The sequence below is a fragment of the Mustela lutreola genome, chromosome 11 (genome assembly GCF_030435805.1).
Source record: "Mustela lutreola isolate mMusLut2 chromosome 11, mMusLut2.pri, whole genome shotgun sequence".
NCBI lineage: Eukaryota > Metazoa > Chordata > Mammalia > Carnivora > Mustelidae > Mustela > Mustela lutreola.
Window position 1 is genome coordinate 69566036 of NC_081300.1, and position 19146 is coordinate 69585181.

General features: G+C 58.4%; 1 protein-coding gene across 2 annotated transcripts; it reads left to right on the forward strand.

Annotated features, from left to right (window-relative positions):
- Nucleotides 1–1218: 1218 nt before the first annotated feature.
- LIF (LIF interleukin 6 family cytokine) lies at nucleotides 1219–18480 on the forward strand. Of its 2 annotated transcripts, none has more exons than XM_059140136.1 (4): nucleotides 1219–1743; nucleotides 12002–12121; nucleotides 13963–14141; nucleotides 14864–18480. In XM_059140136.1, exons 2-4 carry the CDS (start codon nucleotides 12103–12105, stop codon nucleotides 15272–15274), a joined length of 609 nt encoding a protein of 202 aa, XP_058996119.1. In that variant the 5' UTR covers nucleotides 1219–1743; nucleotides 12002–12102; the 3' UTR covers nucleotides 15275–18480. The 2 variants fall into 2 exon arrangements, with proteins under 2 accessions (XP_058996119.1, XP_058996120.1); XM_059140137.1 differs by lacking the exon at nucleotides 1219–1743 and adding an exon at nucleotides 9596–9769.
- The last annotated feature ends 666 nt before the right edge of the window (nucleotides 18481–19146 follow it).

Here is a 19146-nt window from a genome sequence, read left to right on the forward strand (position 1 = left end):
GGGTTCCCACGGCCATTTGCTGGGACAGGCAGTGGGGCAGGGCTCAAATAACGTTTTTGTGCCACAGAGGAAGCGTTTTTCCCTGGAGTGGTGGCACGCTGTGGGCTCACGGCTATTGGATGCTTCCTCCCCAGGGATTGTGTGAAGGTACAATGGCCCCAGGCCCCGGCAGAACCAGCACAGGCTCAGGAACACAGAAGGGTCCTGGCCTTGTGTGGACATCGACTCAAAGCCAGATTTTCTTTGTCTTTTTCAAGTTTTTCAAGGTGACCCTTTCAGCCCCTCAGTCAACAGCACGTAATGCACAAGGATGGAAAGCTCCCCAGGTCCAGAGGGCAGGGAAACTGCTGGGAAAAGGTGGGAATGGGGTGCCTAGCGCTCACTATCTAACTGCCAAACAAACTCAGGGCTTGCAAACAGCGGAGCTGGCTCTCTGGCCTCCATGACCTTCACTGTCCACCACAATCCATCTGGTTCTTTTCCCTCTTTCTTGAGGGATGAGAAAATACTTGAAGGTCAAGCAAAATGAGTTCAAACCCCACCCACCCTTCCCTTAAACCTGTGTGACCGCCGAGCCAAGCCTCAGCTTTCCCCTCTGCACAATGGGCTAACTTGGCTCACCTCCCTGGCTGTAAGATTTCCCAGGAGACAAGACACACACACACACACACACACACACACACACACACACACGCAACACTGTTTCAGCGTTATCATAAGCTGTCGCTGAGCAGGTGCACAAGCAACATTCTCTTTATTTTTTCTCCCTCATTTTCTCTTCCTTATTGATTTTTCTTCACAACTCCTCTCTCTGTCCCTGTCCCCCTGCCCTCCTCCCCTCTACACCAGGCCTGGGACCCAGAGTGCACACAGAACCCCTTTTCCATGCTAAGGCAAGGCTCACAGTCCACGGTCAGCATTGGGGAGGCCTTCCGCTTGGCCAGCCCCACTCCCTGCTTCCTGGGGCGGCCCCAAGGGCTGGGCTCTGCTCCTTGGCGCGGGGAGGGGCGAAGGTCTCCCAGGGATGTGGGTTGGGCAGGTGGGGCCCTGGAGCCTGTGGAGGAGGGCCAACCAGATGGGACAGGTGACTCTGGGGTTCTGAGGTGGGTGCCGGGACAGCGCGGGGTGGCTTGGGGGGACCTGTGCCCTGGGGGAGGGGAAGGGTGGCTACGGCCCTGTGACTCTCCTGGGGACGGGGACAAGGGGCATGGCCCTGGTGCACACGGCTTGTGGCAGGTCTGAGTCAAAACACCTAAGGCCGACCCCGGCCGGTCATGCGGAGGGCTGCTCAGTCATCGCCTTATGCTGGCCTGGGTCACCCAGGCAGGCTGGGCGCGGCCCAGTCAGTTGTGACTCAGGTCCCAGCGGCCTTGCCACGCAGTGCTGGGCAGGGGTGCTGGGCACAGGGTCGCCCCCTCCCCACCCCCAGCCCCACTTTACCCCTGGCCACCCCAAAGACCCTGTCCCACCGATCAGGCGCAGGCTGGCCAGGAGCCTGGGGTTCTCTGCCCCTGTTGCACCCAGCCCTTCCGCCAGGGGGTGGGGTGGAAGTGGGGGGAGCCTCAGGGCCACCCGGCACTTGACGGGAAGTCAAGTGGGGGGCAGTGTGAGGAGCTGTCTCCAGAGAAGATTCAGCAGGAGAGGGAAGCAGAGGGGTCCTGGCCCTGAAGTCGATGGTGTCCTCCTGAAGACCCAGAAAACACCTGCGAGACTCCAGAGGGTCCTGCATGGGTGCAGAGCACGGTAAGCCTCCCTGATGGGGCAGGGCTGGTAGGGGGGGTAGCTGCCAGCCTCCCAATTTATCCTCAGCACTGGCAAATCCTCCAATGTCTGGGGGGGTACTTAGTGACCCCCACGGTTCTCCAAGCCTTGGTCTTCTCAGCTGTGTAATGGGTGTGGTAGGACGTTCCTTGCCCATCTCACCAAGGATGTTGAGGTAAGGTAGACAGACCAGATGTGAAAGTGTCATGGATCACTGAAGGGTTAAAGATCATGGACGGGCAGAGGAGAGAGAACTAGATGGAGAGGCCAGAATCCTGGCATTGCGTGATCCCGAAGGGGTTGCCTCTCTGGGTGGGGATGGGGGGTGGTCTTGATTCCTGGGTTCCCAAGGGACCCCCAGTTTCCTTTATCCCAGGGCAGTAAAGGGTTCCGAGTCTGTGGCAGCCTAGCTTTTCCTCAGATGGAGATGTGGCAGGCGGAGGGTCCCTGTCCCTCTAGAAGGGCTGTGGTAGGTCACGGGGTACCCCCTGCCTGCTTCTGCTTTGGGGAGAAGGGCAGTAGTCTTCAACAAAGTCAAGTCCCTCCTGGGAGGCTCTGGGGTGTGTGGTCAGTCAAGGTCATGGTCCCTACACTTTTGACCTTGGACTAGCACAGGACTCGACCACTCTGCTCTGATCACTCTGTAAGATGGGCCTGATTGTGGAAGCCCCAGCTCACAAGGCCATGGTGAAGAAAAAGTAAAAAATAACTGAAGTCTGTGCGCAGCTTGGCACCGCAGGAGGGGGCTCATTGGCACAAATATCTGAGAAGGGGCTGGATCCCAATCTTGCCATCAGCAGTTCCTGACTGCAGAGAAGCTTCCGGGATGGGGGCACATGGTACCCAGGGCCTGTCCCAGGTGGCAACTAGGTGGTTTGGGGCCTGAGAGGGTGATCTCCCCAACTCCCTCCTTCCAGATTTCTAGCTGGATCAGGCGCGCCGCCCCCACCCGGGCCCACTGAGTGCGGTCTTGGCCGCCCTCTTGAGGCCGGTCTTCAGGACTGTCCCCTTCCGTACCCGGGTAGGTCCTGGGCCAGGCCGAGGCCCCTGGAGGACCCCTCCGAGTGTCGTCTTCTTCTCCTGCCTGGGCCAATGGCCTCTGCTTACCCTCCATTCCGAGCCTCCGGCATCCCCGCCCACTTCCTCAATCCCCAAATCCCGCCCTGCCCTGCCCAGCCCTGGGGGAGGCACTGGCGGAGCCACGCCAGCGTGGGGCTCGGTGGTGCTGTGGCCAAGACGGCTGCCGCTGGCTGGGCAGTGGGGGGCGCTGCAGCCCGCGGCTTGGAACCGACCTAAGCCGCCGGGTGTAGGAGAACGCGGGGCCAGGAGCCGGACACTTAGCCCTAACCTCGCTGGGCCCGGCTTTCCAGGGCGCCCCTGGGAAGGATTTCCCTTTCCTCCATGACCAGACCCCAAAGTCCACACCTCAAAAAGTCTTTTCTAGATTCTTGGAGGCTGGTGGCCTTCTCTAGACCCGTTTTACAGCTGGAGAAGCCAAGACGCCAAAAAGCTTCTTTCTGGAATTCTCACAACCAATGGCGACTAAAACTTGGGGTTCCTGACCCTCCCCCACATCTGGGAGTCCCAAGTGAGGCAGGCCGCCCACATGCTGTTGGGGAACATGCCACTAATTTGCTTGTGGCCTGTGGCCTTGGAAAAGCAACTTTCTTTCTCTGCATCCCACCTGTGAAATCTTACCAGCTAGTTAGTATCAGTAACTCCAGCATATCCTCCAGAGGGTGTTGCTCCCTTTATGGGCTGATGACATCAAGTCCCATTTTGTAAATGTCTGAGCGACAAGGCCCCCTGTCTGAGGGCCATAGCTTGTAAGTGTCTGACCTACAGCCGGATCTGTGGTCTGGCTGATGGCTGAGCCCACCTACTCCCCTCCCCCCCCCCAAGCTTATTTTCCTAACATAGTCCCTTTACAAGTGGGGATCCGGAGGCCAGGAGAGGCCGTGGTGGTCTTGGGAGGTAAGTGGGCTCTCAGAAGGGACTCTAAGGATGGGGAACTGCGGGCCACCTTCCTCCTTCTGTGAGGGTCTCCTGCTGGCTACCTGCTGGCCACAGTGGACATGGGAGCTCCTGGCTGCTGAGTGACTGGCAGGCATACCGGCTCTCCAAACAGCCCACTGTGATCCCGGGGCAGGCCTGGTCCCACCCCGAAAGGGAGGAAGCGGAAATGGGGTCCAAGGGAGGGGCAGGGGTGGAAGGGGCCCCACTGGGCAGGAGATCAGAGCAGGATTGTGTCATGGAGTCCTGTGGCTGATAAGCAGCTGAGTGGCCGGCCCAAGCAGAAGGAGGGGCTCCCTGGGGAAGACTCATCCTGGGGACCCCTGTGTCCCCTGTTGCCAGAGAACCCTGCCCATCCTGGCTTCTATTATAGGAACCCTGTAGGGATGTGGGGAATGTGGGGGAGAGACCTGGCTCTGTCACACCCTGTGTGACCTCTGGCAAACCTTCAACTCTCTGAGCCTCAGTTTCCAAGTCTGTGAAACAGGATTTAAATGCTTCTCTTGGAGGTGGGGGCTCCAGGCAGCACTTTGTAATGGTTTGTTTTGGGGGATGTGGATGGGAGAGAGCCCCCTGATGGCCTTTGGGGTTTGCAGTGTGCCCCAGAAAGGGCAGGAAGCAGGGCTGGAGTGGTCCAAAGTTGCTGGGTTTGTGGGAGACAGTCATCTTTTCCAGGTTGGCTGAGGGAGGCAGGGGGATGCCTGGCCTTGTCTTCCCTGCTCCCCACGAGCTGCTCCCCTACCTGGTTCTGTCCCTCCCCTGACTTCAAGGAGTTCCCCCTTTCTTCTCTTCCCAAGAAAGACAATGGTCCAACTCTGGCTGGGCCTCTTTCCCTCCATCCTCTCCACCCACTGGGAGGGGCCCCCTCTACTCTATCCATCTTATCACCTCCCACCCACCATCCTCAGAACATTTCCTCAGTCCCTACAGGCACTGAGGGACAGTTTGGAGAGAAGGCCTGCCTGCCTCCCTGACATCATCTCTGGGGTCGGGTCGGGGTGGCTCCAGTGAGCTTGACTCTGGAGGAAGGCTGGGCCCCACCTCTGGCTGGCCAGTTTCAGGCTGAGTGGGTCCCCGGGGCTGCTTCCTGTTCTGTTTATTGCCTCTGAGTTCAGGAAATCATTGAGTGAAACATCCTCCCCCCCCCCCCCCCCGCCACGATTATTTAATAGGAGCCGAGCTGTGGTCTCTCTCTTTTGGAAAATCCAGTGGGAGAAGGAAGCTGTCAGCTCAGCTCTGACATCAGCTTTGTCCCTGCGCCAAAAGTCAGGGTGGCCAGGGCAGGGGGGCCTGGGGCGGGGTGGGGAGGAAACCAGCTGCTGGTGGCCCCCGTGACGTGAGGCTGCCACACAGTTCCCAAGGATGGGAGCTGGAGGGTGAGGGGCAGGGATTTTGGAGGCACACTTGGGACACACACACGCACACACACACATACACACTTCGCCTGGGCAGGGGTCATGCCTCACTACTTGGGCCCAGAAACCCTCCCTGCCACGCAGACTCACACAGACACCAAGTCAGACACATGCTCGTGCAGGATTCACATTCACGGTCACTCACACAGCCACACAATAATAACAAAGAGGGCCACCAAGTCAGCCAGAGATATGTATGCCTCAGCTGTCTCCCACAAGCGATCAGACCAGCACAGACACGTGTGCATGCCCACAGGATCAGACACAGCCCAGCACGGACCGGTCAACACACACAGATCCCTGCCACACATGCATGCTCGCGTGTGAATGCTCGTTCAGTCCTAGACCCATGGGATGCCCTGAAGGTGCTCCCAGACAGACTCAGTCTCCAGGTGGGAGGCTACCTTGGAAGGAGGGGGGGCACACGTTGGCCACTTCCTCCTGCTGCCACCTGTGGCGAGGATGAAGCATTCCCTTGGAGGAGTGAGGAAAGGCCCGTGACTATCCCCACCCCACCCAGGTGGGGCAGGGTGGGGCGGGGAGCTGGGGGTCTGAGGCTGCAGAAGGGAGTGGAAGGTGAGGGGCTGGGTCCCCCCCACCCAGGGCCTTTGTCCCACACAGGGTGATGAAAGGCCTCCAGCCCATACCAGGAGCAGCTGCCCCGCCCCGCCCCGCCCCACCCGGCCCGGCCCCGACCCGCCCGCAGCACCTCCTGCCTGATCCTGAACTGGAAGGGACAGCAGGATGGCATGGAAGTCCTGAGTCCCATGCTGTCAACTGCTGAGTGACCTTGATTTGAGCAAGACACTCCTCAGCCCCTCAGGGCCAGGCTTTCATCATCGATACCAGTGGCTTACAAACGTTTTTGACCGCGACCCGCAGTTAGAAACACATCGCACCTTGCGACCGGGAGGGTGATGTGGCCGCTGACACATAGAGACAACGGAAAAAAAAAAAAAAAAAGTTTGTGGAGGAGCACTTGCCCTTGCTCTGGGCGATGCCCCGTGATTTGGCTCTTCCATTTCCTTTTTGAAAGTGCTGGCGGCAGCCCTCTGAATTAAATCCATGAGCTGCTAAGTGGCCGGCTTCCGAAACCCAGAGCGTGAAAACATTGCTCTCTCCATCCCACCTGCTCCGGTCTCGGGGCCAGCGGGAGCACCTAGAGCAGGAGGTCAAGGTGCTCACAGAGACCATGCTGATGGCGGATGAGAGAGGAGAGCAGCCCATCTTCAAGATAGAGATGCTGAGGGCAGAGCCCGGTGCAGAAGTGGGCTTCATGTAACAGTGTGGGCCTCGAAGGCTGGCTTCTGACCTTGCCAATGATGTGATCAGCACTCTGTGGGCTGCTGCTTCCCTTGCAATTTCTATCAGAATTGAAGAAAAAATGCAGTCACTCTGATTCACCTCCAGGGGGGTGATTCCTGACGCAGAACCAGTCAGGAAATGTCCGGGTAATGATGGGGGCAGCTGGCAGCAGGCCAGGATGGTTTCTGGCCTGTGCTTGGCCCTGAGGGGTGTAGCTGGTCCCTGCCAGAGATTTGACGGGGTGAGGGTGAGAAAGAGCAGACTATAATCCCAGAACCCGGGCCTCTAGAGTCTCAAAGACAGTTGGGCTCTCCAGGACACTGAGGCGGGAAGTATTACTTATTCTCCTGCTAAGGTTCTCAAAGGCTGTCTGACCCCCCAGGAGCCACCCCATGCTCTGTGGACTGAGAGGACCCAGGAGCCCTTCCTGGCCTCTCAGACCCAGGGCCCTGACTCAAGCTGGGATTTGAACCCCTCCTGGGACCACTCAGAGCTCCGACTAGAATGACCATGGTGTGCTAAGCACATTGTCTGTGTTTCCCACTGAACACCCCTCATGGCAGCACCACACACAGCACTCCCCACTTCCAGAGGGGAAATCAAGGCTCTGAGAGAGGGGCCCGGTGGCCCCCGGTCACACAGCTGGTAAGTGGTATGCGGAGGGTTCGAATCCAGGCTCTCCTGGTTCTGAGCCGCACCTTTACCCACAGGCTCTACCCCCAGCCTAGCCCTGGCTGGCCCACGGCTGACTTGCAAAGCGGCGCCAGGGGCCACAGGAAAGTCCACGATGGTTTCGTGGTGCTGCAGGGTGCAGGCTGGGACCACAGGCGTAGTGACACTTTCATTGCTCAAGTGTCGAATAATGAGGTGTTTTTGCCTTTTTGGACAGGACTCCCAACTGCCAGGGCTGTGCCAGAATTCCTGAGCTGTTCCTGCCAACTCTGGCCACCCCTCACCGGCCCTAGTCCTGGACCACAGCCTCTGACCTCCAACTGCCTCTTTGGGCCCATCTGATTCTCCTGTGCTCATTTTCCAGGTGGGAAAATCGAGGCCAGGCAGGGGCTGGGTTGCCAGAGGCTAAGAGCAGCTGCCCGTTGAGTTTTCAGAGAACTGAGATCTCCGCTGGGCACAGGGGAGGGGATGCTGAAGGAAGGAGTGGGGGCTGGCCTGGGCAGTGGGGCTTGCCCAGAGCACTCTGTTTCTGGGTCACTGGTCTTGGGGAATTCCCCAATGCCCAGAGAGCTGCTTACCTGGTGAGTAAGTACTACTGGCTACCCACACAGGATGCCTGACTGTGAGGGTACCTCCCAGCCGTCCCCCAGCTGATGGCCACTGCCACGGGCTGCCCTCTCCCCTGAGTGCCCCTGAGGCCCAGGAAAGAGACAGACAGGCAGGCAGGGGGCTGGCCCCCGCCTCCGCATCACCCCCCCCCCCCGGGGCTCCGCAGGGGGCGGCTGGTGATTCAAGCCCCTTTGAGCTGAGCTATGTCTCCTTCCTTCTCAGATGGGGCCTAGGGGTGAATCAGTTCCTGGGGGCGGTGAGCCTGGGGTCAGATGCTGTCCTCAGCTCAGGCCTGGGGTGAGGAGGGGAGGGGGAGTCAGGGGCCAGGATGGGACATGAGGAGAGCGAGTGGTGCCATGCCATCCCCCCATAGGACCTGTTTTATCTTGTCTGGGGTGTCCCTGAAGAAGCTGGAGCCTATAAGGGTGTCCTTCCTCATTATCCATCAGGAGAGGGGATACAGTTCCTGTCAGCTTTCCCTCCTCAGCCCCGGAGTGTGCCCAGTGTCCTCTTTTCTAAAATGGGGACAAAAGCCCCTCCTTCCCAGTGAGGTGAGGTTCTTCACTTGGTAAGAATAAATGCTGACTTGTTGAGAGCTTGTGGAGTGCCCAGAAATGCGCAGAGCCCCACACCTCACGGCCAACCCACAGCATAGGTGCCATTGTTCCCATTTCATAGATGGAGAAACTGAGGCCAGGAACTGCTCACGTCCCCCAAAGTCCCCCGCTCAGAGGGGGCAAAACCAAATTTCCAACGTGCTGACTGAGGCCAAAGTCCACGATTCAGACCAGAGAGCTCCACAGGGTCTCTCCACGAGACATTTGGCCCAGACGGCTTTTGGAAATTGTGAAATGCTTTTAAAAAGTACTTAGCATCGCCTCTGGTGTAACCTTGAGCCAGGTGCTGTCAAGAGTACGAATGAGGCTCAGACCCCATCCAAGCCCTCCAGGAGTGAGGAAGAAGACTTGTCTCCGCTTGAGAGCAGAGAGATAGGAACAGGCAGACTCAAGCTGGTCTGAGCTGTGGGCAGGGGAGACATCCTGGAAGAAGCAGCCTATGTGCTCTTCATGAGCCTTTGCTCCTCTCAGAGCTGGAGGTGCTTGCGGTCTCAACTCGGCCTGCAAGCCAGAGGTGTGGGTTCCAGACCCTGCTCTAGTGCCTCTGCACAGAGCTGGGCAAGTGGGCTTCACTTCTCCAAGCCTCAGTTTCCCCATCTGAAAAATAAAACACCTGTGATGATCTAGGAAGGGCGAATGCGTAGCAGGCAAGAAGCTGCAGAAAAGGAGGAGGGGGTGGGCGCCTATGGCAGAGTACCTAGGACAGAAAGAGCCCCTCGGGGCCCTGGGAAGGCCGACAGGTGGGCTTACTTCCTGGAGAGGGGAGATGAGCAAAGTAGGGCACAGCCACCTGGAGACAGCACCCTGGGGCCCTGACCTGGCAGGGCCCTGGTCGGCAGAAAAGGGCCCCATGTGGACCCTGATGGTCCCCCTCACCCTGAGGCGGGTCAAATCCCCAGCAGGCCCTGTGTGCAGGAGCGGGACAGCCTGGAGATGAAGTCACAGCTGGAAGGGGCCGAGCTGGGGCTGCCACTCCAGGGTGGGGCCTGGGGTCACAACCCCGGGAGCATGCAGCCAAGAAGGGAGGATGCCTTCCGTGAGGAAGCCGAGGGGAAAACACACACACACACACACTCACGAGCGCGCGCGCACACAGACACATACACACACACACACACACACACACAAGCTCATAGAGAGGGAGGGAAGAAAACAAACTCCGGGAGACCAGAGCAGGCCTGGAGTGCGGTCTGGGCGGCCGATTCCTGGGGACTAAGGCCACGTTGCAGGCAGCTCTCGGCCTGGCGGCTCCAAGACCCTGCCCGAGCTTCCCCTCAGAGGCCCAGAGCAGGTGGTGCCTGGACATGGGCAGGAAAGGGAAGCCGGGCCTAGGGTGCCGAGGGGCCCACAGCTCTTGGGGAGCACGGACCAAGTCAGGTACCATGAGAGGGGAAACTGAGGCATGGGAGGGCCAGTTGGGGAGGGAGTTAAGTGACTTCTAGACTCTGCCCCCACTTCCTGTTTCCTGTGGGGTGGGGCTGAGATTACATGGTGACTGGGGGTGGACTGTAGGGCTGGCATGGGATCCAGGGAGCCGGGATGCAGTACAAGGACCTGGAAGTCTACTCTGAAGGCTGGAGGGGAGAGACAGGGGCAGGAGAGTGGTGGGAAGGGCTGGCAGCCTCCAGGAGAATCAGGGCACCTAGAGAGTGTCTCAGGTGGGGGAACAAGGGGACCCATAGAGGGGTCCACAGCAGAAGCACCAGGCTGAGTCAGGTGACAGGGGACTGGGAGATGTGGCGGTAGGATTGGAGGCTGGCCCAGCATTTGTGTTCACGTGCTCCGTGTTTGTGTCAGGCCCTCACTCGGGAGAGGAGAGGAGTGGGGGGATTTTTTTGTCAGGGGAGTGGGGAGGGAAGTAAGCTGGGGTGTCTTGTGCCGTGGGGTTGCCTGAGCCTGGCAGGGGTAGGTGGGCCTCCTGGGGGTGTATGTGGACCCCATAGTAGGTGTATGGGAGGGGCAAGTGCCAGGAGGGGTCTTCTAGGGCCTTCCAAGGAAGAGACAAGGAGGGAGAGGGAGGAGGAAGGAGAGCCAGTCTGGACTCTACCAGCCTCCTCCCTGCTGGGAAGTGCCAGTTGGGATGGGCAGGTTTATCACCCCACATCCCATGTCCTCCTAGGACATGGGGGAAGTGAGCCTGGATAGGGCAGAGTGTGTGTGGGGGAAGGGGGACCGCAGCAGGCACGAGGGCTCGTCCTGGCACGATGAGGGAGGAACGCGTGGTTGGGCAGGTCTGGGATGTGGCAAGAGGCAGGAGCTGGGAGCATGCATGGAGGATGGGTGAGGGGTTGAGCAGGGGCCTGAGAAAGGTGGTGGGTCTCCCTGCCTCAGGAAACCAACTCTTCTGCCTTGTTTCCTGGTTAGAGTCAGGCCGGAGGGCTGGGGTGAGCTCCCCAGGGGAATGGGACAGAGGGTGGCCCTGGCAAATTGGGGAGACAGTACGGTGCCAGATAGGTGTTCTTCACATCATTTTTTAGAAATGCCTTCTGTGGGGAGGAGTCCCGTGCTCATTTTGCCCTAGTCTCCACCATTCCTTCCTGCCTGTCCTCACATGTTTATGAATCTAATTGGTCATGATAGACACCAGAATTTATTTGTGACCCTGCCTTACAGACTCTAGAAATACCTTTTTGGGGGGTTACCATTATTCTCTGAGCCCAAGGGCGCTTCCAAGGTTGGGGGCTGGGGCAAGCTATTTCTCTTCTCCCAAGCCAGGCCCTCAGCATCCTGAGGAAGAAACCTGGGTCTGATCCGCTAAGCCTCCCCGGGTCTCTGCTCCAGGTGTCCCTCCAGAATGGAAATGCTCCCTGAAGGGGGAGATTGGACCACAAAGTTTAGGTAAACCCCCGACACACAACACCTTCCCAGAAGCTCCTCCTTAGGCTGTCCCCCAAGAATTGAGTCACCGCAACCTCCCTGCTCCCCTATCTTCCCAGCTCCTCCCCAGCCTCACAGGTATCAGCAATGGAGGCTTGCTAGTGGTGGTCAGGAGGTCTGACCCCGTGGGACTCTGGGCAACCTGTGCCCTTCGAAGCCCCACTTGGCCCCAGTAGCAATGGGCAGGTTGGAGGAGGCTACGTCTGAGGTGCCCACAGAACTCCAGTTCTGCTTTATTACGGTCTAAAGTCCAAGCAGGGCCCCAGCCCCTCTTCCTGGAGCCTCCTTCTCAGCCAAGCCCCAGACTGCCTCCTCCCCCCTGCCCCCAAAATCCCTTGATCACGGGGCCACAGGGGCCAGCCTCCATCTGCTTGCCTAGTGTCGAGCCACCTCCCCAAACCCAGGTGAGTCAGGGCTGTCTGGAGCACCTGCAGCCCCAGGGACCCTGATGACTGGAGCCTCGGGACCCTCCTCGCACTCCCCAACTTCAAAGAACTCCTAGGGCAAGCCACTCAGGAAAACCACAGGGTGTTTTGTTGAAGAGTTCATTATAATTTTATCAATCAAATTCTTAGAAGAGGAAAAAAGTCTGCTCTCTCCACCCTCCCCCTTCACTGCCCCCCCCACTCTCACTTTCTTCCATTCATAATTTCCTATGATGCACCTCAAACGACTTCCTGGACGGGGATCCCTGCTAAATATAGCTGTTTCTCTCTCTGTCTTACAACACAGGCTCCAGTATATAAATCAGGCAAATTCCCCGTTGAGCATGAACCTCTGAAAACTGCCCGCGTCTAAGGTCTCCTCCAAAGCCTTCTGGAGTCCAGCCCATAATGAAGGTCTTGGCGGCAGGTAAATCCACCCGCCCCGCGCCGGCTTCCGCGCCCCACGGAGGGTGCTGCGGCGACTTGGGACACTTGGCGATCGCGAGCGGGACACCCACTCGCCGAAGACACACGGACACTTGGGGCACCGGTGCAGCCGGCCCGGGCCGCTGGAGGCGCTGGGTGGCGGCCGGGAGCGAGCGCAGGCACATGGTCCCGGCACCGCGCGCTCAGCGTCCGGGGGCCGGCAGGTTGGCGGGCGAGGGAGGGGGCCGCCGCAGTCTTCCTCCCGCTCCTCCTCCTCCTCCTCCTCCTCCTCGCTCCTGCCACTCTCCCGTGTGCTCTTCCCGCTCTGCTTTCTCCCGATTCACCCTCCCTCTTTCTTTCTTTCTTTCTTTCTTTCTGTCTGTCTGTCTGTCTTTCCGCTTTCTCTTTTCCAACCGCGTCCCGGGCTGCTCCCAGGGAGGCGCAGCGACCTCCGAGCAGCTTGCAAACTCCGGCCAGGACGGAAGCAGGTGCCGCCTCCATCTGCTAGTGCCTGGAAAGCTGTGGTTTTTGCTAGGTGAGCAGGGGCTGTGGGGGCCCCCCAACCATCCCGGGGTCTCAGTGCTGCCTGGGGATGCTGGGAGGAACAGGGGACCCAGAAGAAGTGAACTTGAGGCTGCCACTGCCCCAACGGGGGAGATCCCAGTGCTCCAGCGCCCCCCTTCACCCCAGCCTCACCGGTTCTCCAGCCTCACTGGTCTGCTGCCCCTAGCTCCTGCTGCTGGGCCACTGGGAGAGGCCCCTGGGAGGGAACCGGAGAGAGTAAAGCAGGGAAGCAGGCTCCCTGGGGGGAGGGGCGACCCAGAACAGGCCCGGACAGCTCCCAGCTCTCCTGTCACCTTTCACTTTCCTTCCTCCTCCGCCCACCTGGCTGCCGGCGACCTTTTTCCCTTTTCTCTTTTCTGGTTGCACCATTTCCTCTCCCTCCCCAAGGCTCTGAAAGCCTGCAGGACCCCAGGATTCTCCTTGTCCTAACCTGGCGCCTGGGGCAAATGGTAGATAAGAGGGGGGTGGCATGTAGGTCTGGGGGACAGGAAATTCTGAGTGATGATTTGGGGTTAGAGAGGGGGGCAGAATTGCAGAATTGGGGTGGAGCTGAGGGTCCTAAATATAAGAATGGCCCCATTGGGAGAAGAGCAATGGAAGAGATGGGGGAGGGTGGCAGAATTTTTGGAGCCAAACCCAGCCTCACCGGTTCTCCAGCCTCACTGGTCTGCTGCCCCTAGCTCCCAGAGGAATCAAGTGACAGGTTTGGGAGGGAGAAGAGTGTCCGCAGAAGATCCGCACCTCCGAACCCCGGGTTCCCATGGGAGCCTGATCTGGGAGCTAATTCCTGCAAAGGACCAGGGGGCATGAAGCAATGCACAAGAATCTGGACCATCCTGTGAGGTGGGAAGATAGGGACCTCTCTGTCCCTTGAGACCTGCTGGGCCTGGGGCATAGTGTCTTCCAGCCTGAGGGGGGCAGGAAGCCTCAGGGTTTTTTTGCCTTCCTGAGGGAAAGGGCTGGATGGTTCCTGTCATGCTGGACCCAGCTCCCAGCAGGTGGGAATAGCTCATGTCCTACCCCCTTCCTCCTCTCAGGAGAGAGAGAAGGAAAAAACAAGGGAGTGGAGAGAAGCAGAGATAGAGATCTGGAGAGAGGGAATTGGACAGAAACAGATGCAGTGAGACAATGAAAACTAGAAGCAGCCTGGGGAAGACAGAGCTGGAGGTGGGCTGGGGGGCATTGGTGTCCCTGGGGAGAAGAGGTGTATCTTCTGCTCCGAGCCCCCTTGCTCATCCCCAGCCACCCTGCTCATGGCTCCTTCCTGCGTGTTCCTAGGAGTTGTGCCCCTGCTGCTGGTTCTGCACTGGAAACACGGAGCAGGGACCCCCCTTCCCATCACCCCAGTCAACGCCACCTGTGCCACCCGCCACCCATGTCACAGCAACCTCATGAACCAGATCAGGAACCAACTGGCGCAGCTCAATGGCAGTGCCAATGCTCTCTTTATTCTCTATGTAAGTCCCCCCTTCTAGGTCCTGAGGGTGGGGGGTGTGGCTCCACAGACCTGGGCTGGTGGGGCTGGCCTGGGAAGAGATCGAGTTTGGAGCCGGCAGGAGAGAATGGGGAAAGGGCTTGGTTCAACAACAATCCCCTACCCGCCACAGCTTCAGGGGCGTGGGGTGCCCCTCCCCCAGCCCAGGCTCAGACTGGAAGCCACTTTTCCAAGGTGTCCAGTTGGGTCTGGGCAGAGCTGAGGGGAAAAGCGGGAAGCTGGGCACTGCTGGTCTAGGCATTCCTCCACCACGTGGAGCAGGAGGCCAATGAGGGACAGAGAGGAAGAGGGGTGACTGGGGAGATGCTGCTGTTGGGAGAGAAAGTGGGCTGTGGGTGTCTGGGGTGCAAAGCCGTCCAGGAAGAAGGCGCGTACGGTGGGTGAAAGGGCAAGTGTGTGTGGCACACCCACAGAAGGTGAGACGGGGTGTTTTCCTTTCCGTCCCCATACGATCTTGAGTGAGGGGGACGAGAGTCCCTTGATGCTTCACCACGTGCGTTCACACCATTGATTACTCCGGGCTCTCACAGTGCTCCTGAGATGCCTAGAGGGCGAGTAGCTGGGTCTCTATGCCAGAAGCAGGAAATGGACCCAAGAGCTTGCCCAGAGGCTTGGCGGTAGGGCTGGAACCCTCAACCCTGACCACCCCCAACGTCACCACCCCTCTCCCTCTCTGCTCCTCAGTACACGGCCCAGGGGGAGCCGTTCCCCAACAACCTGGACAAGCTGTGTGGCCCCAATGTGACAGACTTCCCGCCATTCCACGCCAACGGCACAGAGAAGACACGGCTCGTGGAGCTCTACCGTATCATCGCGTACCTTGGTGCCTCCCTGGGCAACATCACCCGGGACCAGAAGGTCCTCAATCCCAACGCCCTCAGCCTCCACAGCAAGCTGAACGCCACGGCGGACATCCTGCGGGGCCTCCTCAGCAATGTGCTCTGCCGCCTGTGTAACAAGTACCATGTGGCCCACGTGGACGTGGCCTATGGCCCTGACACCTCGGGCAAAGACGTCTTTCAGAAGAAGAAGTTGGGCTGTCAGCTCCTGGGGAAGTATAAGCAGGTCATTGCCGTGGTGGCCCAGGCCTTCTAGATGGGAGGTCTTGAAGCCTGCAGGGAACACCCTGAGATCCTAGGCTCAGGCAGCTCTCAGACTGTGGCCATGGCCCAGAGTATCGCCAGGCCAAATTGGGGGCTGCCGGCAGACCCCCGAGGGTTCCTGGCCAGTCCACTCCCCTTAGGGTGGGCTGTGATAAAGCCAAGCAGTGCCAATTAGGAGAAGGTCCCCTCCTGTGGGAGACTGCAGCCAGACACCAGGGTGTTGGGCTGGTGAGGGGATTGTGGGCTGGACCTCTGTCCCCACTTGGCCCACTTGGCTAGGGGCTTTGTGAGAAAACTGCACAAGTTGTCCATGGTGACTCTGACTGTGGGGCCCGACGGCAGGGGTCAGATCCACAGAATTACCACCATCGGTGCCTTTGCTGCCCCTTCCGGAGTCTTTGGAAAGTTTGACCGAGCTCAAACAGGCCAGAGGAGCTAGGATCCAGAGGACTCCTTGGGCCCCTATAAGTATAGTGAGTAGAAGAGAGAAAGGGGAGCTCTGGTTTAAGATATTCCTTTTCTTGAGCATGATCGGAGAGCTCAGGCTTAGAGACTGGACTGTGAAACAGAAAGTTCCAGAAAGAGCTCACTGGGATTCAGGCCTCTAGGGAGGCTGAGAGGCTACCTTCAGGCTTGGGAAGGTAGAGAGGTCCTGAGAGCCTTCGCAGGCTCTCCTTCCCTACAGTCTTTCCTGAAGCCCAGGATGGCCAGGATCTGGTGGTTGGACCTGGAGGTGGGGTTTGGGGAGGTGGCAAAGTTAGGTGAAGAGGTTCCGAGGGCACCCAGAGTCTTCCTTCTGGGCCGGGGTCTGTAAGGGATGGGAAGGGATGGGAAGAACTGGGTAGTTCAGGGTGGCAGCTCACATCCGGGACCCCTGGAGGTCCCGTGAGGTCACACAAAGGTACTTGATGGGGACTAGAGGCCATCTCTGGTTCCTAGAACAAGGGGACAGCAGAACCTGAGGTCAGGGTCTTAGTAAGCCTGAGAGCCAAGAGTGCTGTGTGTCTGACCCAGCACGATTGTCTATTTATTATGATGCCCTATTTATATTAACTTATTGGTGCTTTAAATGGCAAAGTAAGTTTCCCTTTCCCTGCTTCCTACTCAACAGAAATAATACGATGTCTCATAGAAGAGCCAGGGCCCAGCCTTCACAGGGACTGGTCCTGAAGTCAAAGATTTTACAAGTAGAAGAAGCCTTACGGGTGAAGCTCAAAAGAGAGTCAGGATCGGAGAGAACTGGTCACCTGGGTGGGGGACAGGGGACCCGCCTCCATACCCCATCTCAACCGTGGCCTGATTTGGGGATATCAAGATCCTGGGTTCATGGCAGGCTGGGCGGGCTTGTGGAGTGATGGCCTGGGGGCCTTCTCCTAGGGCCGCCATCTTGCTTGGCTCCAGGGGGCTCACTCAACACTGTGTTTTCTGGCAGTTCCTTGGAATTGTGCTGTGAGGGGTAACATTCGCGGCTAAGAGGGTGCCCGGGAACCCTGGGTAAGGCAGTCCTGGTGGCCCGCTCTGCTGCTGTTTCCTTGTTCCCATGCTGTCTCTAGACCAGCAAGGGGCTCTGGAACCGTCCTGAGCCAGCATCCAGCATGCTTGCACACAGTGGGGAAGCTCCTGCTCGGGTGGGCCAAACACCCACAAAGGGCCAGAGGGCCTGGGTGGACCTCTGGGAAGCTGGAGCAGTGCAGGGAGGAGCTCCCTGCTCTGGAGAGGAGGATAGGGAGGCCCTGGGCCCACGACCAGGAAGCTGTGGTCCCTCCTGCCCCACCTCCCCCCACGCCCCCACCCATGTCTGGGCTCCCAGGCAGGGAACCCGATCCTTTCCTTTGTGCTGGGGCCAGGCAAGTGGAGAAACGCCCTCCAGTCTGGGAGCAAGGGAGGGGGTGCCGAGCTGGGGCAGCTGCTAAGAGGAACATTCTGGCTTCTTCTCAAACCCTGAGCGGGTGGCGGTCCTAGCAGTTCAGCCAATGCTCTTATGGTACTTTACACTCACTTTGCACCTCTCTGTCTTCCCTGAGCACTTTACCCTGGGGGCAGGGGGGCGGGTGGGCAGCCAGCAGGGGTGGGGGTAGGGTGGGGGCAAGGTGGTTTTGTGGCAGGTGGCAGAGGAGACCATGACAGCCACAGGTTTTCTGAGGCTGTCCTAATCTGGGTCACACTCACCCTCATCCGGTGTCTTCGCCTCCTACCTCCTTCCAGCACTTTGCTCCCTTGGTGAACCTGACTCAGAAGGCTTGGGCCAGCTGGATCTTCCATCATCCCGTCCCCTCAAGTATACCAGCTACCGTGCTGAGCCCACCTGGGCAGGGTATGAGGCTCAAGGACCAAGGGAATCTCTTCCCCTGGGCCCAACACCACCTCTCTGCCTCGCTCCCACGGCCTCTGCCCTCTCCCTTCCCCACCCCCATCTCCTGCTCTGCTCCTCAATCCCCATCCCATCCCCCACACCCTTTCTCGAACCAGTCCAGCAGACCACTTTGCACAGCAGCCCGAAATTATGGAGCCTTTGTGCAGAAAAAGCTTTGCAGGGCAGGAAGCTGTCCTTTTCCTCATTTTTCATCTGCTGGTATTGACCCACACCTGCATCCTGGGTCAAGAGTAGGGAGGAGGAACAGGCTGTCAGCAGAGGAGGGGGTAGGACAAATAATTTGGCAATTGATGGAGAAAGGAGTATTGGGAACTTTTATTTATTTAAAAAACATTTTAAGCAAAAAAAGCACCACCGGTTTCTTTGCCTCTCCTCCCCCCTTCTCCTTGCCTCCTCCTTGGGGATGCCCCCTGCCCCCTCTTCACAAGGAACCCAGCCCCACCTGGCTGGCTCTCTAGAATAGACGGAGCCTATGGGGTTGGAGGCCAGAATCAAGTGAGAATTTCCCTTCAGATGGTACAGATGTCCCCACTTTTCGGGTCACCCCCACCCTTGCGCCTCGATCCCAGTACCTGGGCATCTCTCCCGTCCACACTGCTAGCCCATTTTGTCCCTCTGTGTTTCTCTCCTTCCTTTCTACTGGATAGGACTTGGCCCTGAGGGACAAATTCCTCTTTGATGAATGTACCCTGTGGGAATGTTTCATACTGACAGATTATTTTTATTTATTCAATGTCATATTTAAAATATTTATTTTTTATACTGAAGGAATACTTTTTTTTTTAAGAAAAAAGAGAAATTAATAAAGAATCTGCTCTTGGCAAGCTCTCCAGACTGTACTGATGTGGGGAGACAGGGGCGGGGGGGTTGGGACTTTCTCTGTCTTGGACACCCAGTCTAGTGGAGTTCTCCTCGACAAAGGGCAGGGAGATGCTGGAGGGGGCACTTCCACTGGGCAAGGATGCTGGCATGGGTGGGTGGGGTGGGCAGAACAGGCACAGGTGGAACAAGATGGCTGGGGTTCCAGATCATGGCGTGCCATCCAGAAAGGCCCCTGCCCCTCCCCTCTCACAGTAGCCCCGTGAGATTCTAAGAGTCATCATCCCCATTTCACAGAGAGGGAAACAGTCTCAGCAATGAAGCCACTTGCCCAGGTCCCACTGGCAGACTGTTTTGGCCCACCCCTTAGCTCCACATTTCATGTTCTTTCTGCAGCATGGAACCCCAGGGATCTAGAAGAGACCAGCTGCCAATTTTCTGTCCTCAGTGGCCCGGTGACTGTCCAAGGGGAGCTAAAGAGCATAGGCATGAATGACCCTGGAGCAGGAAGTCTAAGGGTCCTGCCCAGGATTGTGGCAGATGCTGGCACCAGGACCAAGGCTTTTCTGGGCCTGAGCAGCTCTCCCGCAGTGGACACTGCTGTCCTGTCCCTCTGTTTCACACCTGGGGTCCCCTTTCCATGCCAACCTTATTCTCAGTTTCCTGGGACT

Coding starts and splice junctions, on each gene's coding strand:
- LIF (XM_059140136.1), top strand. Junction 14,142..14,863: donor ATGCTCTCTTTATTCTCTAT/GTAAGTCCCCCC, acceptor TCTGCTCCTCAG/TACACGGCCCAGGGGGAGCC.